Source organism: Lissotriton helveticus, chromosome 5_1, assembly GCF_964261635.1.
Source record: "Lissotriton helveticus chromosome 5_1, aLisHel1.1, whole genome shotgun sequence".
NCBI classification, from domain to species: Eukaryota; Metazoa; Chordata; class Amphibia; order Caudata; family Salamandridae; genus Lissotriton; species Lissotriton helveticus.
In genome coordinates this window covers 125,797,782-125,818,970 of record NC_136065.1, presented here as the reverse complement: position 1 = coordinate 125,818,970, position 21,189 = coordinate 125,797,782, and the positions used below count along the sequence as shown (strand labels likewise).

The 21,189-nt window shown below is 44.3% G+C and overlaps 1 protein-coding gene across 4 annotated transcripts in view; it reads left to right on the top strand.

Moving 5' to 3' along the window:
• The window catches only part of DAB2IP (DAB2 interacting protein), a 1,475,985-nt gene that overhangs the window by 521,356 nt on the left and 933,440 nt on the right, over positions 1 to 21,189 (top strand). For all 4 annotated transcript variants that reach the window (XM_078641853.1, XM_078641852.1, XM_078641855.1 and 1 more), the window contains exon 2: positions 7,972 to 8,075. In XM_078641853.1, the coding sequence (XP_078497979.1) occupies positions 8,007 to 8,075 (69 nt within the window). In that variant the 5' untranslated portion in view covers positions 7,972 to 8,006. The remainder of the gene's footprint in view (positions 1 to 7,971; positions 8,076 to 21,189) is intronic.

Here is a 21,189-nt window from a genome sequence, read left to right as displayed (position 1 = left end):
TACTACAGGTAAGTGTGATGTACTCATACATTTAAATCAGTTTGCGCTCTCTCAATACCACTACACTAAAACATCTAAACATCTAAGGAAGGAGCCATTGCAAGCTCTTTTGAAAACAAATTCTAATATTCCAGAGCCTGGCACAACCCTCATGAGCATTATTTCTCTAAAGCAGCAATGTGTTGACACTGTCTCGGCTGATCTGACATCAGAGATGAGGTGCCTCAGCAGGATCAGGAGGATGTCGTCCTCAAGAAAAGATGAGGAAATGTGTCCCTAAGATAAGATTCAAAACAGCCTTTGGAATCGCAATCAGATGGTAAGCTTGAGACTCAAAAAGGCACAAGAGCAAGACGCGTTAGAAACCATGAAGGATTGTAGTGAGAATATTAAAGTGAAATACAGAAGGCAAAAATATAATTAATCTCAAAAGCATAATAAATCCGTCACAAAGAATTAGCATCACAAGAAAGATCTGGAAAATACTCAGAGCCCAGAATATGCAGCAGATAAATGAGAAATGTGACAGCATCCCTAGAGGCTCAGAGAAAGGGCACACAGAGCCTTAAAAACATCGGTTTTTATAGACAAATTCATAATGGAAACCTATGGAAATTGCAGAGTCAGCATAAAGTAACTAATTAGAATACAGAATGTATAACACATCCTAGCACTATCTCCCTGAATGAATAATAATAATGAACTCCACTTTCACCTGATGTCATCTTGAGACAACCGTGCAAATTTAGTTACATAAACAATAGCAGCCTTATGAATGAATTGACCAACAGTGAGCGAGCCCCGAAAGTAGAGAAAGGCTTTCTCTCTAGTTCTACAAGAGTAGCCTCTCACCACAAAGCATCAGTGGACCTTTCACTATATGTGGTGTCAGTGGAATAAGAAAAATATGGCTATTCCGAATTTCAAGATGTAATCGAGGCCTAAGTTTGGTTTATTTTGAACTTACCAAGAAAACATGGTTCTGTTCATTTTGCCATTTTCGTTTCAAATGCAAAGTGCTCCTCACGCCAAAGCCTTGAACGCCCTTCCGCTCCACCTCAGACAACATCGCTCCCCATCTTCGCAAGAAACCTCAAAACATGGCTCTTCGACAGACCCCCTCCTTGATGAAATGGATCCTGCACCCCCCACCCCTTCCCCTAGCGCCTTGAGACCTTTATGGCTGAGTAGTCGCGCTTAACAAAAGCCTGATTGATTGAGATATAGCATCAGCAAATGTATGTGTGCACCTAGAAGAAAACTGTGCTACCTTGTCAGGGAAGCGCCTCTGGCTGCAAAGGATGAGGTTTTCTCAGCCCATTCAGTTCTGGTAGAAGCCTCTTGTCACTCAGTCTGGGAGGGAGCAACCAGGTCAGATTAATCATACCAGGAGCTTCCCTTCGAACAGGGGGTGTCTCAGGGGTGGTGTTATGGGCACCATCTCCATGCTGCCCAATTGGGCTTTGACAGGTGTCCATCTTGGAGACTCCGAAGGTCATTTGAGGTGAGATGATGTTTTCCCATCCTCACCTAAAGGAAATGGTGGAGACAACAATGGGCTGTGATTCACAGAAAATGACACATTTTACTTCCCAGGAACACAAGATACAGACAGACAGACAGACAGACAGACAGACAGACAGACAGAGACAGACAGTCACACACAGACACACACAGACACACACAGACACACACACAGACACACATACACACCTGTTCCAAATGCAAACACTCACCATTTATAAACATCTGTGCCGCCATGATGCCTGCGTACCATCAAAGACTCAACCATCAAATTTTCTTTATTCGGTTTTGATGAATACAAAAACCATAAAAGTGCATAGAACGATTTTGAGCAGCAATAAATATTATAGATACAAAATTCAATAAAAACCTTAAGATTAAAAACAATTCATAATTAAGATATTGCAGTACATACAATACATTTATATAATCCTTTTAAAAAACAATAAAAAGTTCATGTAATAGGAAAAGGTTACATTCTATTTGGTTAAAATAAGTGCTATTCTAGGTTTGATCTATGTCTGACAATAAATTTAAAAAATTTGACTATTTCCTTCGTTTTGGACTCCTCCAATTTTTGCAGGTGAATAAGTGCAGGTCTGCACCTGCGAATACCCATGGTTTTTAACATTGGAATCAACCCAAGGCTTCGTGGTTCATTATAAAATTTACAGAAGAGTATGGTATGTATTGTAGATTGGGTTGAGACGTCATCGCAAGGGCAAAGTGGTAGTGCTGTAGCCCACATATTTATTTTAGGAAAAGTCACTAATCGGAAAATAAGATTTAACCTAAATCTGGTCAATAAGAATCTCTCATAACCCGTCAGGTTAAGGGTTAGGTAGGGTTGAATTCTGGGGGGAATTTGTGTTTGCAGTGAATGTTGGACTGAGGGTTTTCTAGCTTCTTGAGCGAAGCGCAGTTGTTCTAAATGTGATAAACATTGCAATTTAAATGCTTTCCTGGATACTTCAATGATTTGAATCGGGGGAAAAAAATATTTTTCCATTCCCAGATCGTGCAGGAATTTTTTAACATACTCAATCTACCCGATTTTATGTGCATGGTCTAAGGAGATACAATCCTGAAGAAACTCTTGGCAGACGGTGGTTTTATCTGAGGTCCAGATTCGGTGCCACAGGAGGAGGGGTTGTATTTTGATGGTATTAGTCAGGTAAGTAAGTCCCAATTCCAAATGGTACGAGAGAGATGAAGTGCCTTGGGGGACAGCAAGAAGATACCTTATAAAACCATTCTCTACTTTCTGCAAATAAACTATCTTACCATAACCCCATACTCCTGCTCCATAAATGGCAACAGGGACACATTTGGCTTTGTAGATTTCTACAGGTTCCACCGTGGGCCTTCTGCCCAGCCTTCGAGCAGAATTTGTCAAAGCTACAATAGCCCTTGTGAAAAGTAGTTTCCTGGAATCGATGGACTGTTTCCAGGTAATTTTATGATCTACTACTATTCCCAAGTAAGGGTAGGTATTAGTGTGGTCGAGTTTGACACTATTTAGAAAAATGGCCTTGTTTTTCTTTGTCCCTGTACCGGACGACATGACAAGGGTTTTCTTTACATTTACATACAGGTCCAAGCAGGTCATGAAGGTGTTGTATCTGATGAGAGCACGTTGTAACTCCACTGGGGTACGAGCCAATATAACAGCGTCATCGGTGTAGAGCAAGGCCGGTATAGGACGTTTGGTAATAGTTGGGAGGTCCTGGGCACCCCTTATCATGGCCTTCTCCAGGCCATTAGTATAGAGTGTAAATAGGAAGGGGGCCAGGACGCAGCCCTGTCTGACCCCCCTCTCTACACCATATGACGCTGTTAATTCCCCCCTACACCATACCTCACCCTGGCTGTGGCGTACAATCACTTTTCTCACTGTTTGCATAGAACTTGTACTTCCCTTAATATTATGTGGCTCCTGTCCATGACATGCATATATCTTTTGCATATACTGGGGACATGTGTTTATGATGTATATGTACATCAGTGGGGCAGTCAGGAGGTTTAAGATTGAGTTATCTTGGCTCGTCGAGATTTCCCCCTCTGCACATTTATTCACCACTAATCACTCTATTAAGTGGGAGAGGGAACACTTGTGAAAATATAAGAACTCCTGGGGTCCTGTTACGTATAGGGTGCACTTTCTGTGTTTGCACCATGGTGCACCTCAAAACAGGTGTGCCATGTGCAAACCGGTATAGCGTACCCTAGTACATTGAATGCAATGCCCCCAGGGCTGCAGCAAACTCGCTGTGCCCCCAGGGCAGTGCATTCAAGTGAAACATGGAGCAGCTATGCCTGCAATGGGATATCTGGGGGTCCATAGGACCACATTTTCCCCTCCAGAGGGCTGCCATCAGGAGGACAGCTTCTTTGCCTCTGCGCCCGCATCTATAATAAGGCACTGGAGCAGTGGCAAAGGGTTTCTCTCATTTGCATGGGGTCACGCCCCCATGAAAAGAAGGGAACGCCCTCTGGTGATGGCGCTGGTACTTTATGTGCGCCAGTGCTATCTGTATTTAAGAAGGGGCTACACAAGACTTTGCGGCACCTTCTGTAATGTCAAAGTGCCCTGGGGTTGTGCAAAGCGGATGCTAACATCCTTTGCGCCCCTGGGGCACTTCTGTTATACAGCCCATGGTGGTACACTGGATTGTGATAATTCTCACCTTGGACAAAGAAATTAATCTGTGGTTGCAACACTTGCGTTTAAGAGGAACAGAAACAGTGCTTAATTTGAGCCGGTGGTTTCTGGTGCTCGGCACCGGCACTTTATCATCAACAGCAGTTAAGGACACACTAATTTACAAGGAGAGTAAGTGATTTGCCCAGAATCACAGGATGTTGAGCCAACGCCAAGACTCGAATCTGGTTCCCCAGCTCCGAAGTCGGCATCTCTGACCATTGGGCCATATCCTCTACCCACTTTCATGGTTAGTAGTTGGTTCTGTTTTAGGCAGTGCTAACAGGAGAAATGGGCTGGTGCAAGCTGCCTCCTGACGAGAGCCCCAACACTTATTTTTTTCACAAATTAACACTAAACCGACCTATTCGGCAAGTGGACCCTATCACTGCCGAGCTCAGTGTGTCCTCTGACACCGCGGCTTCTGCAACACATTTCTGAGGAATTGACATGATGTTAATTAACTAATGTAAATGTGTTGTGCCTATTAGTGAGCAGGCCCTCCAGTGAAGCCGCTTCTTAAGTGGAGGCTGCTTCACCCATTAATGACTATTTATGCATCAAGTCTCTTCTGCCTTCATGGCAGACTGCGCTGTGCTCCATAGATGCACAGCTACATTCAGTCATTAGCTGCAACTTCCAGTGAATGAAGTCACATTAGGACTCGAAACCCAACAAGCATTAGCAAAGCCAATAGGTCTCCCTTTTGGGGTCTTCCAATTGTTTTTAGCCACGCTGCACAGCACCGCTGTAATGTCCACTGCATTAAGTCACATTAGGACTCAAGACCTGAAAAGCTTTGGCAAAGTCAATAGGTTTCCTCTTTGAGACCTATTGGCTTTACCAATTGTTTTAGGCATGTTGTACAGCCAATGGTATGCAGCATGGCTACAGTTTTCAAAACAGAAAGAAGCCTTTGTCATGGCTCCCATGCCATTCTGTAGTCAAAAGAACACATGTTCCCTCTTCAGAAACTTTAAAGCCTATGCTTCCTGGCTGAATAAGAAGTGTCTACCTATACCTGTAAGGCAACAATGATTATTTGATAAATTGGTTTGTTTGTTTAAACAAGACAACAAATGATCCTAGCATAGGTGCTCCAGTAAAATTTTCTTCCAGTAAAATGTTCTAGTCTATAGGTAAGTAAATTGACATTTTGACCTATATAAACATTCCACAGGGTCTTCATCAGGACAAGATTGTTAGCGACTTTCAGGTAATAAAGTAAAGAGGAAAAACCTTTTAAGAAGAAAATTCCTCTGTATCAGGACATGTTGTGCATCCATATCAAAGATCATATATGATGTAACAGGTCATCAGTATTGGAACTGCACATATTGTCATATATCCGAGACGGTCCACTGCCTGAAATTATGTTGCAATGGAAAATGCTGCCACAATGCAAAACCATGTCCAGATGTTGAGGAATTTTCTTCTCAAAAGTTTTTTCCTCTGTACTTTTTTTCTGAAAGGTCGCTACCAATCAAACGTTGACATACTTACCTGTTGATTAGAAATCTTAATTGGGTCGGCATACTGTACTTGAACTTTGAGTCTTGTTTAGAAACATCGATCTATAACTTAGTCGACAGTGCTGTTGTCTTTGTAAACAGCAATAGTGCTCTGTTGGTCTTGTTTTTCATCACTTACGATCACTGTGCCGTTTCCTGGAGCACCTATGTTAAGAACATTTGCTTTCTTGTGTACAGCTGCGGCCCATCCAGGTAAGAGCTGTGGGCCTGAATTGGGGGGGAGGGGAAGAGGGATTCGACAGACGACCACGAGGGGAAAATAAATAAATAATTAATTTTCCCTCGTCGTCTGTCGAAATACCCCTCCCCAACCCGGCCCCACTGCTCTTACCTGCACGGGCCGCAGCTACTTGTGTATACATACAAACAAACATATAAAATCAAAATAATTGTTGGTTTATAGGTGTATGTACACAATTTTTATTCAGCCAAGAAGAATAGACTTTAACCCGCTCCGTGCTCGCGCAAGCACTACCTCCTTGGTGCTGCGCGACAACCGTTGGCCGACGCAGCCCGCCCACCTAATGGAACGCCCGCACCGCGACAGAATTTGCGCAGCGGTAAACGGGTTAAAGAGACCCCTGATTGTTCTTTTGGCTAGTTTACCCCATATCATTTTTCTAGAGACCCCATATTCTGTAGGCATGCTCGACTCACATATACAAGCCTTCAAAATGTTGCGGGTGCTTTTTTTCTTTTTATTTACCAATCAAGAGTCTTTTTAGTTACCAATCTAAGTTGGATCTGTAACTAAACAGAAAATAAAACATGCAAAAGCATTTTTTTTAAGCAGGTCAGGGAGAGCAGAAGCAACAGTGGTGGAATGGAGGGTAAAAGCAACTCATAGGTGTGGGGGATATTGAAAAACACAGGACATGGAAGCAGCTCGGGGGTCATAGGAGGATGTGGAAGTAACACAGGAAATGGAAGAAACACAGGGAAGGATGGAGAGGGGTGTAAGCAATTTGAGGGGTCCAGGGAAAGAAAATGGAAGGTGTGGGTTGGGGGAACCAACAGTGGGGAGAAAGAGGGAGGGCATCATTGGGGGAAGCAACATGGAGGGCATGGAGAAGCAATGGGCATTACCATATGGGTGAGCGCAATAAGGAGGGGGCGGTAGGAGCACACAGGTGACCGAGAGCAACATGGAAGGTAGGCGTCGAGAAGTACACAAGGCAGACCGCTCGAAAATACATGCAATCTCATGAAGTGCTTAACACCGAAGAAAAAATGAGTGCATGAAAAGCAAGCATTGAAAGAAGCGATGCCAGCCAATCAAAAGAGATGGTAAAGAGGCAATGCTCCTTGGGAGGGACAAATGCAAGAGTGACATGCTGGGACATGAATAAAGCGCAAGCAAATGGGTGACGATAGAGCTTACCAATGGTAAGCAATAGTCAGGCTCCAAGCCTGTCACAATATACCTGACAACATACAGAGCACGTGTTGTCTATAGGCTTGATATAACAAGACATCTTCGACTAATGGGACATCCTTAAATCAGACAATCACACATTATCCGAAAAGGGATGTTGACTTTAGAACGCGCCTGTCCTCCTCCTGTCTCTACGTCCTCGGCGGTGCAAAACCCCTACACTGCACGACTTGGGAGGACTGCGCATGCACACATGTGCGTGCATGAGCAGTACTCACGAGTACTGCAGCGTAGGGGTTTTGAACCGCTAAGGACAAGGAGACAGCCAAGAGGCACGGAGAACGACAGATCCAGGTAAGACCCTTAATACAAGTGTATACTTGCCAATGGCACGTGTAATACGGTGAATGGGAAACCCGGCTCCTTGTATCTAGAAGTCACCATGTGTCTCTACAGATACCCAAATCAATTAACTAGAAGTATTGATTACGTAAGCATGTGGACTGAAATGCAAAAACAATGAGCATAATTTGTACTAATCATTGACCACTAGCTGTGTCCTTTCCATTGTCCTTTGATGGAAACACATAGCTGCAGGTAGTAGGCACACAACACAATGTAGGTTTTAGGGGCAGAAATTGAAAAACAAATTTAACTGCACAGGAGCAAAGTAGTTCCTGTCATGGTAATGTTTTCTGCACAAGGTGTGGCCATGTGAACTCCTGTTGATTCCAGAGTATCCCCAGTTCATCTCAGTAAGATTCAAAATGATTGCGTTTTCCTAGGTTTTATTTCACTTATTGCACTTATTTCACAGTTGTTTATGTTTTTTCTCCTAGAATCTCCTCTGGAGAAGACTGGCCGCAGGCGGAGCATGCCCGGCAGCACCGCCGACCAAAGTCCCACCATGGAACCTGCCGCCACCACGCCCTTCCGGGTCACGGTAAGGCATTAATCCTTCTTCAATATGTCCTGGTCTGGTACAATCATCAACCAACCCCCCTGCCCCCAAATTGGTTCATCTACAGGCACAGCCAGACCTGAGCGAGGCACACAATTGTCCAGGGCTCCCACCTCCCAAGGGCCCCCCTGTTAAAGAGAGCAGGACAGTGATAATAAGGACTAAACAATAAACACATTTTAAAAATTTGACAACTGGCATATGCACCTCACAGAAGCTCAGTGGGCTTGACCAGCCTTCCTCCCTTAACCATCACGCTCTCAGGCATCTGTGATACTTTAATAAAAAAAGGAACTTTCTGTCTCATTGCTCTCCCTCTCTCTAGTTCTCCTCCCTTCTTCAGTCACACCTTTCTCTTTACCTGCCTTGCTCTCTACCAATCTCTACAGCTTGGTTTCCCTCCTGCTCCCCTGTCCACATACCAGCTTTCTCACCCTCATCTATCTTCACCTCACCTCTTTCTCAGTACAACTGTCTCTCCCCTTCAGGCCACCACGCTGATCTCTCTACAGTTCCCTCCCCCTATCTTTAGCTCCCTCTGCCTCTATTTATCACTCTAAAACCTTACTTATTTTTCTAGCTCTACCTTGCTCTTCCTGCATCCCTGAGACTTTTTATTGTCTACCTCACCACACTCCGTTTACATTGTCATGTCTTATCTGTCTCCCGACCACACTTATCTCTCCCCAACAATCTTTGTACTTCTTTTTCTCACTTCACCATTCTTTTCCCTGCCTCCCACACCCATCCATTTCTCAGTAGAGGTGGCGGCTACTGTCTCCTTAGCGAAGATTACACTTAGAAAGAAGAGAGGAGGGACAAGTCGGGGGACGAGTATTAAGGACTAAAGAGTTAGAATTCACCTGATGCATTTGTGGAAAAAAACCTGGGACACGTGCTTTGATTTTCGCTGTTGCCACTTGGAATGTTTGTTGTAAAGAGGGATTCATATGGAATTACAAATACACGGTGTATAAAGCGATAATTTCAGGCTCTATGCACATAAGTCATACTTCAATATTATAGCCTTATAGCCCGCCGTAGAGGGCTATACCGGCTATTAAAGGCCCTCTCCAGCGTTAAAGGCCCTGAGCCGAAGGCCTTTAACAAGGGAGTGGGTCTTTAATAGCCGGTATAGCCCAGCTACGAAGGGCTATAAGGCTATTAGAACATTCTGCCACTAAAGGGCAGAATGTTATAACAAAAAAGAACCAAGCCTTATGGGAGCGTGAGGGGATTGGAATCCCCTCAGGGTCCTTGAAGCCTTTGTTCACAGCCAGAGCTGTGAACAAAGAAACATTGGAAAGTTGGAGCTTCAGGCTTATACCAACCATTATAAGCCAGGAACACTCCATTGTTTTCACTGGAGATCCCAACATTCCAATGTTCTAATATGCAGTAGTATACTAAACATTCCCTAAGTCACCTTACTGTGTCTTTCCTACTCAGGGAGAACAAGCTGCTTAAACAACGAATTCTATGTCAAATAATGTTGTAAGACAAATCTAAGCGAAAAAAGAAATGGCTGCAACAGAACTTTAAGCATTCTTTGGGTACCATCTAGCTATTTGATGCCTGGCAGATTATTATGTGTTCAGATGTTCTTGCTTGCCCCCATTTCCGAAAGAATCATTGAATATTGTTCTGGCATCAAGAGATCATCAATTATCTGAAAATGCGTAAGAAATTCAGAGTTGTTCCTAACAAGTTCCCCGCAATATGTTTTGCCTAGGATGGAACTTTGCATACCCCATGGTTTTCTGTGGGTTTGTCTTTTTTTATTAATACTTACTAATCCTTTTTGTATTTAAAATACATATATGACTAAACACAATCCTATCAAATCTATTTGTCGGGCCATTTCTTCTTAATGGTAAGCAGCATGTTAGCAGAATGCGCCAGGCAGGTATGAACCACTAGATGTGGTCTGATTCCAAAGACTGAGGTAAGAATAAGCCAACATTGTTTGGGCGATGGCCCATGAGGAGCCTTCAATGTCAAGGGAATACATTGTTTGTGAAATATGTATGTTCTGTATCGCATGGATGTAACGTTTTGTGCACAGAATAGTTATATTACAAAGCTCTTGTGAACCTGATAATATTTGGCACTTGATAGAAATTCATGTGCTCAGGGGAAAATCATTTAGGGTCTGATTATGACTATGGTGGTCCTTTGGACCGCTGTAGTCGGGGTGGCAGTCCATGGATCGCCAGACAGCGACCGCTGGCATCTATGGGGGGAGGCAAGTATAATAATATATATTAAAAAATAAAATTTTACTGAACTTGGTGACGTCCTTGCTCTGGACCGCTTCTTTCAACACAGGAACCTGAAGCAGCAACTCCCTCGGCCAATCCTAAAGCTGCTCTCACCAGAGTAAGAGCAGCCCTAGGATTGGTGGGAGCAGCCTCACTCGGCGCTCCACAGCGCTCTTGAGGATTTGGCTTTTCCTAACCCCGCTGTCTTAAGACAGCGTGGTTAGAGATGTTAAAAGTGTGCATGTGAGGCTGGCCATCGCAAGACGACCGGTTAAAAAGACATACGCACATTAAACATGGCCATACCAGCCCTCCCTCCTCCCTGCTGAGTGACAGTCTTCTGTCACTCAGCAGTGGCCCCGCCCTCGTCCTGACGCTCGGCTTCGGACAGGGAATGACAAATAAAATGGTAATTAATGGTCATCTTTCGGGGGGATTCTTAAGTGGGGGGACGCTCCTCCACTCAAACGAGGACCAGCCCCTGCCACTAGACTGGCAGCCCACCCGCCATATCATGACTTTGGCAGTTGGATTGCAACTGGACTGCTGCTAGCGCAGGGGATCCGTAATTACACAATGGTGGTGCAGCGGTCTGAGGAAGTAATATACTGGTGGTGCTGCTTGCGGCACTGCCGAGCATATTACGAGTTTCCTCACCGCCTCCTTTTCATGACGGTGAGTCCACCATAAAAAGGGTGGTGATGAGGAAACTAAAGGCGCCCTAGAAGGGTCCCCTGTCACCCCTGTGCATGGGGGGCATGCAGGGGAGCACATGGTATGCCCCTCTGCATTTCTGCTCCCCCTGTTCCTGAACAGGAATAAATGCACAACATGGTACATTTCTTCCAGTGCAGGAACATGCTGCGGAGCTCCTATGGCAGGGTGTCTTTCTAAGGCTCTCCTTTGAGCCTTGGAAAGGCAATGCCGTAGGATCACTGCAGCACACACTGCCTACCAGGATTCAACTCGTAATTCGGCGGGCAGTCTAATTATGGGTTTAGCGGTCTTCCTGCAGGCGATGGCATGGCAGGAAGACCGCCAAACTCATAATCAGGCCCTTAATCTCTTTGTGCCTGAAATCTAAATATATAAAATATAATACGATTGTATATTTGAAATATAAAGTAATTGTATAATTCAAAGAGTCACTAATGTTTAGTGCTCTCTTGCTACTCAACTGTTGCCCAAGAATATGAATATCAACACAAACATAAGCAATCGACATAGACTCCACCCTTCCGTATGCCTAACAAATACGCTGATCTGGCTGCAAGAGAGTTATTTACAGTCAATTTGGACAAAACTGAGATTCATCTCTTTGGCCTACGAAGGAACAGTGGGTCTATAATAGTTGGCCGAAGACGTATCCCCCCCTCTTCCTCCTACCCCAAGAGCCAGGAATCTCAGGATCAGGATTGACAATAAGCTTGATTTTCATTCCCAGGTCCTCACTGTATCTGGAGAGTACTTTGCTATATTGAAGTCAATCAGAAAATGTATCGATATTCTCCCGTTACATACCTGCAAGACAGATGTCCATACCTTTATTGCTGCCAGGCTGGACCACGGAATATACATTACCTGGGAATCCTGAACAAATGGGTCAAAATATTGCAAACAGTACAACATACGGCAGATCTTCGGATTCTGAACATTTGCCGACGGGACTCGGTCACTAGACAACTTTACAATCTACATTGGTGAATTAAGAAAAGATCATTTTTAAAGCTGTGGTTTTGTGCACTGGGCCTTCTATAAACTTGGCCCTTAATATCTGATCAATAGGATTCATCATTACATCCCTCTCGCCCTTTTAGGTCCTTTTCTGCGCTCCATGTTGGAGCGGCCCGCTTTCAGTGCATTGGATACGGTGGACGTTCCTTTTGGTGATGGCTTGCAGGGGATGGAATGCGCTGCCTCTTGCCTTGAAGATCTTCTCCCAAGGAATGCCTTTTAGGAAAGCCCTCAAGACCCATCTGCTTGCTATGGCATAAGGTGGTCATAACAACAGTGACCTAGGCCTAATTTTGCATCAGGACACTGTTTGAGTAGCCGAGCACCTGATAAACTCCTTCATTCATTCATTATTGAGAGAAGTCTTCCCTTACACTGATGAAGATGGTCTACTCTACAGCAATGGAATTAAATCTAGAAAGGGTAGTAACCATACCTCCTGCTCTAAATTGTAACATAATGCTTACTACTGCTCACCAACAAAAAGCTCTGCAGAATACTAGCGTAGTAAATGCACACTAACTTCTCACTACTTGAAATAACACCGGATCGGTCTATTTGCAACCAAAACTAATACCTGCTCTGTGTTGACCGTAGAAAGTGTTAGTGCTGGCCGCCACTACCTGAATGGTAAGTTAGAGACAGTCACCATTCATGCAGGGAATTACAAAGCATTGATATTTGACGCTTTCTGTAAATGTTACTTTAATCCAATGTTGGATGTATAGCTGCCAATCATTTTTAGCTTCAGCTGTAAATTTGCACCCATTAATGTATTTTGTTGTAGTCGAAACGTAGAAAACTATCACCCACCCCCCAGTGCTGTTTTTTTTGTTCCAGTACTTACCAGTGGTTGTAATGGCCGATTACCGCCAGCAGCAATCGACGTATAGTAAATATTGCTAACATTACCCCTCGGTAGTGCAGTAATTCCATTTCACTGGTAATTTATCACTACTGCTATTGTCTCTAAAATTACACCCACTCAGTCACCAAATAGAGCTGAACTGGAGCAGGCTGTGATAAATGCAAGAACTCCTGGTAGGCTATTGTATAAACAGGTGCACGTGCCCTCCTCGGATGTGTCCAGCACTAGTTGGGCCTTGCATATGAGTAAAAAAGTTGTTCCCCACAGAGTGGGCGTGATCTCGCGGAGCTGGTGGCTGTGAACGCGAGAGTTCAGAAGAGGGGAGCAGAGAGACGATTCTCAAAACGAGACCTGTCTTTTACTACATACAGATGGGTCTACTTTAGGAGGAGGTGGCAGGGACGATCTCACTGTGGGGGGTGCCTCAAGTCTCTTTGGAGCACACCCCACCCCCAAAGCTAGGTGTGGTGGGTCACACTAACAGTGTGCTTCCAAGAATCCCCTTTGCAAGAGCATCCATTATCTGTATCAACAAGTGAATACGAGGCAAAGGCGCTCCCTTATCCATGTCTTCCATGTCGTCATACCTCCATGCAATCGAGAGGACACCCATTGCGACATTACAAAGTCCCTAATGTGCACCTGCACTATGTGTATTACTGACGAGGGCATGCAAGCGTTTGTGGTCTCTTCTGTAATAAGGAAGTGCACTGTGGCATAGACACCCTTTGCCCCTCCAGGGCACCTCACTAGGTAAGTCCAGCTGTGGAAGGAGGCTGAGTGGAGCACTCACCCTGCTGGGGAGGTCAGGTTTTCAGTGGTATCAGAACTATCTCAGAGAGTTTGAGTGGTGATTAACCCGATTGCTGCTTCAAACATTCCGTGCCGGTGCGGAGCGTTCTATTAAGCGGGCGGGGCTGCGTCGCCCAACGGACATGCACAGCACTACGGAGGTAGTACTCGTGATGGCCGTTGGCCGGCAGAAGCAGCGAACGGGTTAAGGAAAGAGTGATCAGAGAGCTGCGAAAACAGACATACAAATAGCACACTCAAACCTCTTAGTGGGTGTCTCTCTCGCCCATCACTTTTCAGTTTCATGCTGTAGCGCTCAAATCTTTAGAATGGAACACCCCAGTCTAGAAGACATACCAAGCAGTTTTAAGTATTGCCTGAACTTACCAAATTCATGCATGGTTGGTAGGTACAGCCCCATACTGAAGACCCTAAACAGTGACGCGTTCTCCATTTGTGTTATTGTAGGATACACTCTCGCGGAGAGCTAAAGTGAAGTCACGAGGCTAGCTGAAGTCAGGCGGCCTGCCGCATGTGGTATTTAGAGGGGGGTCTGCCGACAAGCTCCTTCCATTATAACACGCTTCTTCCTCATGTATGTTATTGACAGGCATTGCATTCCCTGCTCTCTGAGAATAAATTGGTCTTATTTACTGTACCCTTGCGAAACACTATAGATTTCTATTAGGTTAAGGAACGCAGGTTATTTACCCCATTTACAGAATCAATACAAGATCGGTTTACTTTAAGCGGTAATTCCCAACTACGGCGATTTCTCAGCTCTGCGATGTACTAGACGGACAGCGTTGGGTTGAGGGGAGAAGTAAATTACCTAAACTGAGCCATAATAATCCAACACACACCTGCCAATTTCATTCAATATGTTGTCGTGCTGGACCCATTTGCGGGTAATGAACCGCGCTTGGGTGAACCATCATATTTATAATCGTGAAGGGCACTCAAGGTCTCTTGTATAGCATCAGGTGGCAAGTGCTTACATTCCTTCTGAAACTGGAGATGAATAAAAGCAGCTGTAAAATTACAGAAAGATTTGTGTGAAAAGGGTCCAAGGTGGACGCGTCTAAGCTGCAGATGCTGGGGAGGAAAAAACAAAGAGACCAGCGGAAATCAGCCTTCACAAGGTCTTTGGAACCCCCTGGCCAGCAGAAATTGTGAGTTCAAAATGCAGATAGAATGTATGAAATTTTAAGTTTGATCTAAAGTCAATTTGTATAACCATTAATCCACTGCGGAAGCTGCAGTTAGTGACTTCAAGAAGAAAGTGTGCTAGTAGCGACTACCTGGTCGAGATGTGATTGTGCTTTGTTAGTCAATACAAAATTACAAAAAAATGAAGTCAAAGAAAACAAAACAAAACATACCAGCGGTCAGAGTTACAGAAAAAACACCAATTCAAATAATCAATTGACAGTGTCGCCTTTGATACAACCCATGAGTGTAAGAGCTGAGAAAAGGAAACCATCTAAAGCAAGAGGTTTATGAAATGGATAGACAGTGAACACTCTGATGCCATGTGGATTTGGCCAAATTTAGGACTGTTCCGCACAGAAGAGCGATAGCTGGAGGGTAGAACATCTCACTACACGGTGGTGGTATAGACCACAGGGTAAGAGGTACACTCACAGTGTGGACCGGTCCAAAGTTCAACCAGTCTTAGAACGTCTCTCCACACTGTGGCGGTATACACCACAGGGTAAGAGGTACACTCACAGTGTACACCGGTCCAAAATTCAACCAGTCCTAGAACTTCTCACCACACTGTGGCAGAATATACCACAGGATAAGAGGTATGACACGGTGTGGACCGTCCCAGAGCTCAGCCAGTCCTGTGCATAGCAAAAGAACAATGTTATAGGCGGGACCTGCCAAATTAGTGCCCACAGAGGAGTGTGCGTAGTTCATATACAGTGCATACAATGAGGGTTGATCATAGTATGGTGTGCAAAGCCGTGGGTACAACTAAACACAGTGCTTACTGACCGAATGTTAAGGAGGTCAGTGAAAGATGGGTGGGAGATGTGTGCTGACCGGGCGAGCTTGAAGATTGTGGAGTTAAACATAGACGCCAAAGGGCAGGGAGAAGAGGAGGGGAGACTGAATAGAAAATCTGAGACGAGGCAGGGTGAAGGTGGCAATGAGGGCTTCAAGAGGCAGAAGTGGAGACCAGTCAGAGGGGATGCCCAGAATGTGGTCAGAGGAAGGCGGCGATAGGGGAAGAGATTATGGATAAAGGAGAGAGGTTGGATGAGAAGAAACAAGGAACATGTTAGAAAAAGGGCAGCACCCCTGACCCTCGCCAACATTTTTGTATAATTTTGTTTATTTCTTCACTTTTGGACTTTTTGTTTGTTCACCTCTGTATACCGTGTAAAGCACTCTGATACCCTCACGGGTCAAGTTCGCGCTCTATAAAACACTAAAATAAATAAATAAATAAAGGTGAAGCGATTAGATAGCCATGGGAATGGTTATGCATCTCCGGCAGAACATGTGAACCTGCACTATAATATGTTTTGTCCTTAAACTCAGCATGAAGTGTTCAGGCGTGGGGCTTGGCCAGCTTTTGAAGCACGAGGGCCATGTCAACTCCAATGCTTACTTGAGCCCTTATGTTGCAGGGCATCAGCCTGGCATAAACTCCGAGGAACCTGGCCGGTAGGCGAAGCTTGTACCCAAGCTGGCCCAGAGATGACTTACCATTCTGCCATTGGGCATCGGAGACCAATTCAGCCCCCTCCGTCTACATGCTTAGCAGAGACTGCAGAGGGTCTCCTCTTAGTGACATCAGAAAAAAGGGGAAGCATGAGGGTAGAGTGTAGGACTGCGTTCTGCAAGGAAGCGCAACCTGCATACAGGAGTAGGAACTTTCCCTAATATTTTATTATACGTCACATATAATTGCACATCTGTATAGCCCAAAACTTTCACAACTGGGTAAAAAACCTCAGCTTGGCCTTCATACTGCATAGTCTGTGTCCGGCCCCGCATAGGTTAATACCACACCTCGCTTAGCTATTGATCAGTGCTAGTATATTTTCCTATATATTTATCTGACTTGTCTCCTTCTTTTTGTATCTCTCTTTCTCATTTTCTTTCTTTGCGAGATTATTGATTTTTCTTTTCGGTTTTGTCAATGAATTCTATTGTTACACAACACTCCTCAGTGGGGTTAATCAGCCATGAAAATGGAGTCTTGTCATTTGAAATGGACATATCTCAAGGATAATGCTTTTACTGAGGGCAGTTTGATGCCTGCCCAGTTCTAAAGAATTCTATAGAAATGCTGCTCCAGTTAAGTAGTGTATATTGCAGAATGACATATGTATCTAATATATAATTCAACCCAACTCACATGGATGTGACCTGCTGCATGTGGTGCACTGGTCAGATTGTCAGAGACAGGCATTAGGGACAGACTGAGCAGGCACGTCTTGATTCGTGTTTACACAGAATACCAGAACCAAAAATGCGGTTGGACAAAATATTGTGTCAAGAATATCTAGGACAAAAATAGTGTGAATGTAAGTTTCTATGGGTAAGCAAAGTTTTACTATTTATAACTCCACATATATACTTTGATGATATACATATATATTTTTCTCAAGGTACGTCAATGTGGCGTTAAGAGTAATAAATCTATTCTTACCTATTTTACTTGCTTTCTTGAGATTCTGGTCATTGATAATTTTGACACAATTTTTTGTCCACACTATATTTTTGGTTCAGTGAGCCGAAGACAGGGGTTGTGATGAGCATTCAAAGCATGGACACCTGCCTTTGTGTGCCCGGTTGTGTGAGGACCACTGTGAGATTTATTTCATTAGTGCATACAAACAGAGAGGTTTTAGGGCATGGGCATAGTGTGCTCTGGTCCAAGGCCCTAGCCTTTCAGGAGGGGACCTTATAGAGCCACCTCTATAAAACAGATTGTTTTAAATACCTTACTCCTTTTATTTTTAATCTGGGCAATGTGTCAGAGTCTCTCTATTACAGACATTTAGCAGAGACATGTTATAAAACTCTAAAAAAAAGTTTTTAGATCAAAACAGGAACTCATATCTGAGAAACGGTAGGGTGTCAAGGAGATTATTTGCAGTCATATTAGTGAGCTGCTGCTCTGTTACAATATAGAAAACTCATGTCACTATCTCTGCATATTAGATGTAAACACATTTATATTTTGGACCAGTATCATATGCACTGTCAGTGGCCTGGCCAAAGAGGGCATGAAAGAGCTGAAATAGGTTCATAAATTGAAAGCTGTTCCAAACAGGGGCCCCCAAAATAAGTTTGGTCCAGTGCCACCAAAATCCTTAAGATGTCCCTGCGTACAAATGCTTGTGTGTACTTTTGTGAATCTATGTCAGCCTATCATAGGAAAGACCATATTTATTTACAATACGACAGCAGTGGGAAGTTTAAACTTTGCATATAAAGTTGCCAAAGTTTGCCCTTTGCGACGGTAGCAGTCTTCAACAAGTTTCCCAACCATCCGGCGCAAGAAACTACTTGCACACAAGGAGACCTTTAATGGATTTTTCCCATGCACACCTTCCTTGTACACGTGGATGACCTATTTTCTTTTAATATGTTGCAACTTTTATGAAGTCCAGTTTACAGCAAACAAACTGAAATTTGTGTAGAAAATACTGCTAACTTTGCATAGGACCCCTGTGAGGGGATCAGTTATATCAGTGGCGGCTCCTCTACAATGGCGGAGGAGCGTCGTCCCACTGCCAGGCACAGAGCCAGGAAACCGAAAAAAACGATGCTAGAGCATCTGAACCAGCTTGTGCAGGGAGGGGCGGAGCATGGAAGGGTTGACGAGGAGTGCTTGTGCACTCCCAAAGTGCTTTTGTGTTTGGCCGGCCTTCTCAGGCCGACCAAAACACACATGCACACTTAGGTTTCTCCAGCCCGGCTGCATTCAGCACCTGGGCTGGAGAACCCCACAGACTCCATGACCTGAGCAGGGTGTCTTTCCTGCCTGCTCAGGCCAATCCCTGTGCAGCTCTACAGCACAGGGATTGGCTAGTAGTCTTTCGCAAGGGCTGCTGGGACCCAGGAAGAGACCAGCAGGAGCTACGCAGGAGGCAGCCGGCGGCATCGGGTACTTTTTTTTATTTATTATTATTAACATGCCCCAGTCCCTTCTGTGCGCTCCCCTTCCCATGCTCCCCTCACCCTTCCTACCACCCACCCCACTACTAATGGTGGCCGCCGCTGAGATTTATCCCTCCCTGCAAGGAACAGACTCAGTAGAGAGTTCTGCTGTCTCATTCAAGTCTGCTCAGTGTTCTTGTGGCACTATCCTGTCACACAGGTTTATCTCCCCTGGCTGTTTCTACAGTTTTTGTTGTCGTGATGTCATCATTGAAGTGTTGAGACTGAGGTGACAGCAATTGCAATCCCTTGGAGCGAGAGGGAGATGTGTACCTGAGGGCTTAATAGTGAAGGTGTAGCACTGAAGGGATAAAGGTAAGGATGCTACAATGCCTCACAGGTCACCTTGGCAGACTCTTTCACAGAGACAAGTTCCAGTGGTTACTCATACTTAATAAGTAATTTGGGGCACCTCTCAGGCTTGGTTTTGTAGAATCCTGAGAGTTTATCTTTGGAACCAAACTCTCTTCTTCTTCAAAGAGAGCTGAAGGTTGTGAGGACCCTGATTTGGTTAGTAATTTGGGTAACCCACTATGATTCAGAACCGTGGGCAAGACTGAAGAACTGGAGCAACGCCTATCAGTGCCTGGAGGAATTAAGTGATGGAATGCCGCTTGCGAGTGAAAGAGAAGGGCGTATTAGGTCTAAGATTCAAATAAAGAAGGGCACACAGAAATATACTAAAGATTTACGCTTATAAAGTAAAGTCACACCACTTTCACGTGTCACACACACAGGCGTACACGCACACACACACACGCGCGCACACACACACACACACACACACACACACACGCCCCCCACAAGCCCTTCAAAGAGCTCAGTGATTGCCTGATGAAGGTACTACCTAGCAATGTATTCTGTTCTACTCTCAACCCAATTCTTGTTTGGTTGAACTACCAGTGATAGGTGTCATGTAATGTGAAGTCTTGATGATGAAGACAATATTTCTGCTCTGATACCTGTAGAGCCGGTAGGGCGCTATGGCCCAGACATGCCTTGTTCCTTAGTTACCACATGAACAAATAGACAGATGTTCCTACCACTATAGCTAGTATAGTTAGCACAATGTGGAGTTTGCATCAGATTCACGACCACTTGTCCTCGGCTATCACCGAGATAGTGAGGCCTCTTCTCCTGGTGCACCTACAGAGCCAGTGAGTGGTGCAAAATGTGAGGGTTTAACTTGTACAGCCTGCGATGACGTGTGCATACACATCTCGAGCCTTAAAACACAAGTGTGATGGATTGAAAAATGAAGAGTGGAACTGACTGTCATTCCACATGGTCAATCACATATCACGAGCCTGAATTTCATTCCATGTTATCACTGAAGAATCTCAAAACATAGCAGCAGATATGGGTTTGCTGATGTTCATAGAGAACCGCCCTCCTTGTCCATCACCAGATCAGAGCCGCAACTTCAGACATTATCTTCATTATGAGGTTGGTCCACTCTCCACCAAACTTTTTCCAGCCACGGAAAGATGCACGAGAAATATCTCCAGCCATTGGATGATTATTGACTAGATTTGGGAGATAATGTTCAACCCAACTAACCAAGCCAGGAAAACAAAGCGAAACTTTCCTTTGCAAATGTATCTTTGCAGATGTTTTCAAAAGATATTTGCAGTGTAAATTGCTGCAGAAGTCATCTTTTTGATGCATATGTCGCAAAACACAGATAGTCACAAAGTTATGTTTCCATAGACCCCCTCCTAGGTTTCAAAAGCATCTAGCGTGATTTATCCTGATTTGTACACCTTTCACTCTCTGCTTCTGATATACAACAGCGCATAAGGTCATAGACGACATTTACACCAATTATTAGCAATAAAACGTCTGTTCCATCCACGTCTTCTCTTTCATTTTACAGTGTTTTACCACTGCAAGGATCTATTAAGCTCAGGCAATTATATTAATAAGTAATTATGAATGATGTAATGAACGCGCAGTTGTACTTTTCCGCCATAAATCGCATGCGTTGCAGGTACTGCCATCCTGCCCGTGTGACTTATCGTCCACACAGTACTTTGACACCTCGTTATGAAACCAATTGGCGCCCATTTGTGAAGGTCATAACTGTGCCTATAATTTTGTCACTGTAAACGCGAGGGAAATTATGCCCTTGCCGTGGTGAAATTGTTAATTAGAGCAGATAGGTCATAATTTCCAAAGAGAAGAATTTCAATGGCATAACTTGTTGCAAAAATCCCTCTTATGAATTCAAAGCACAAAAACTATCCCAGAGACGATG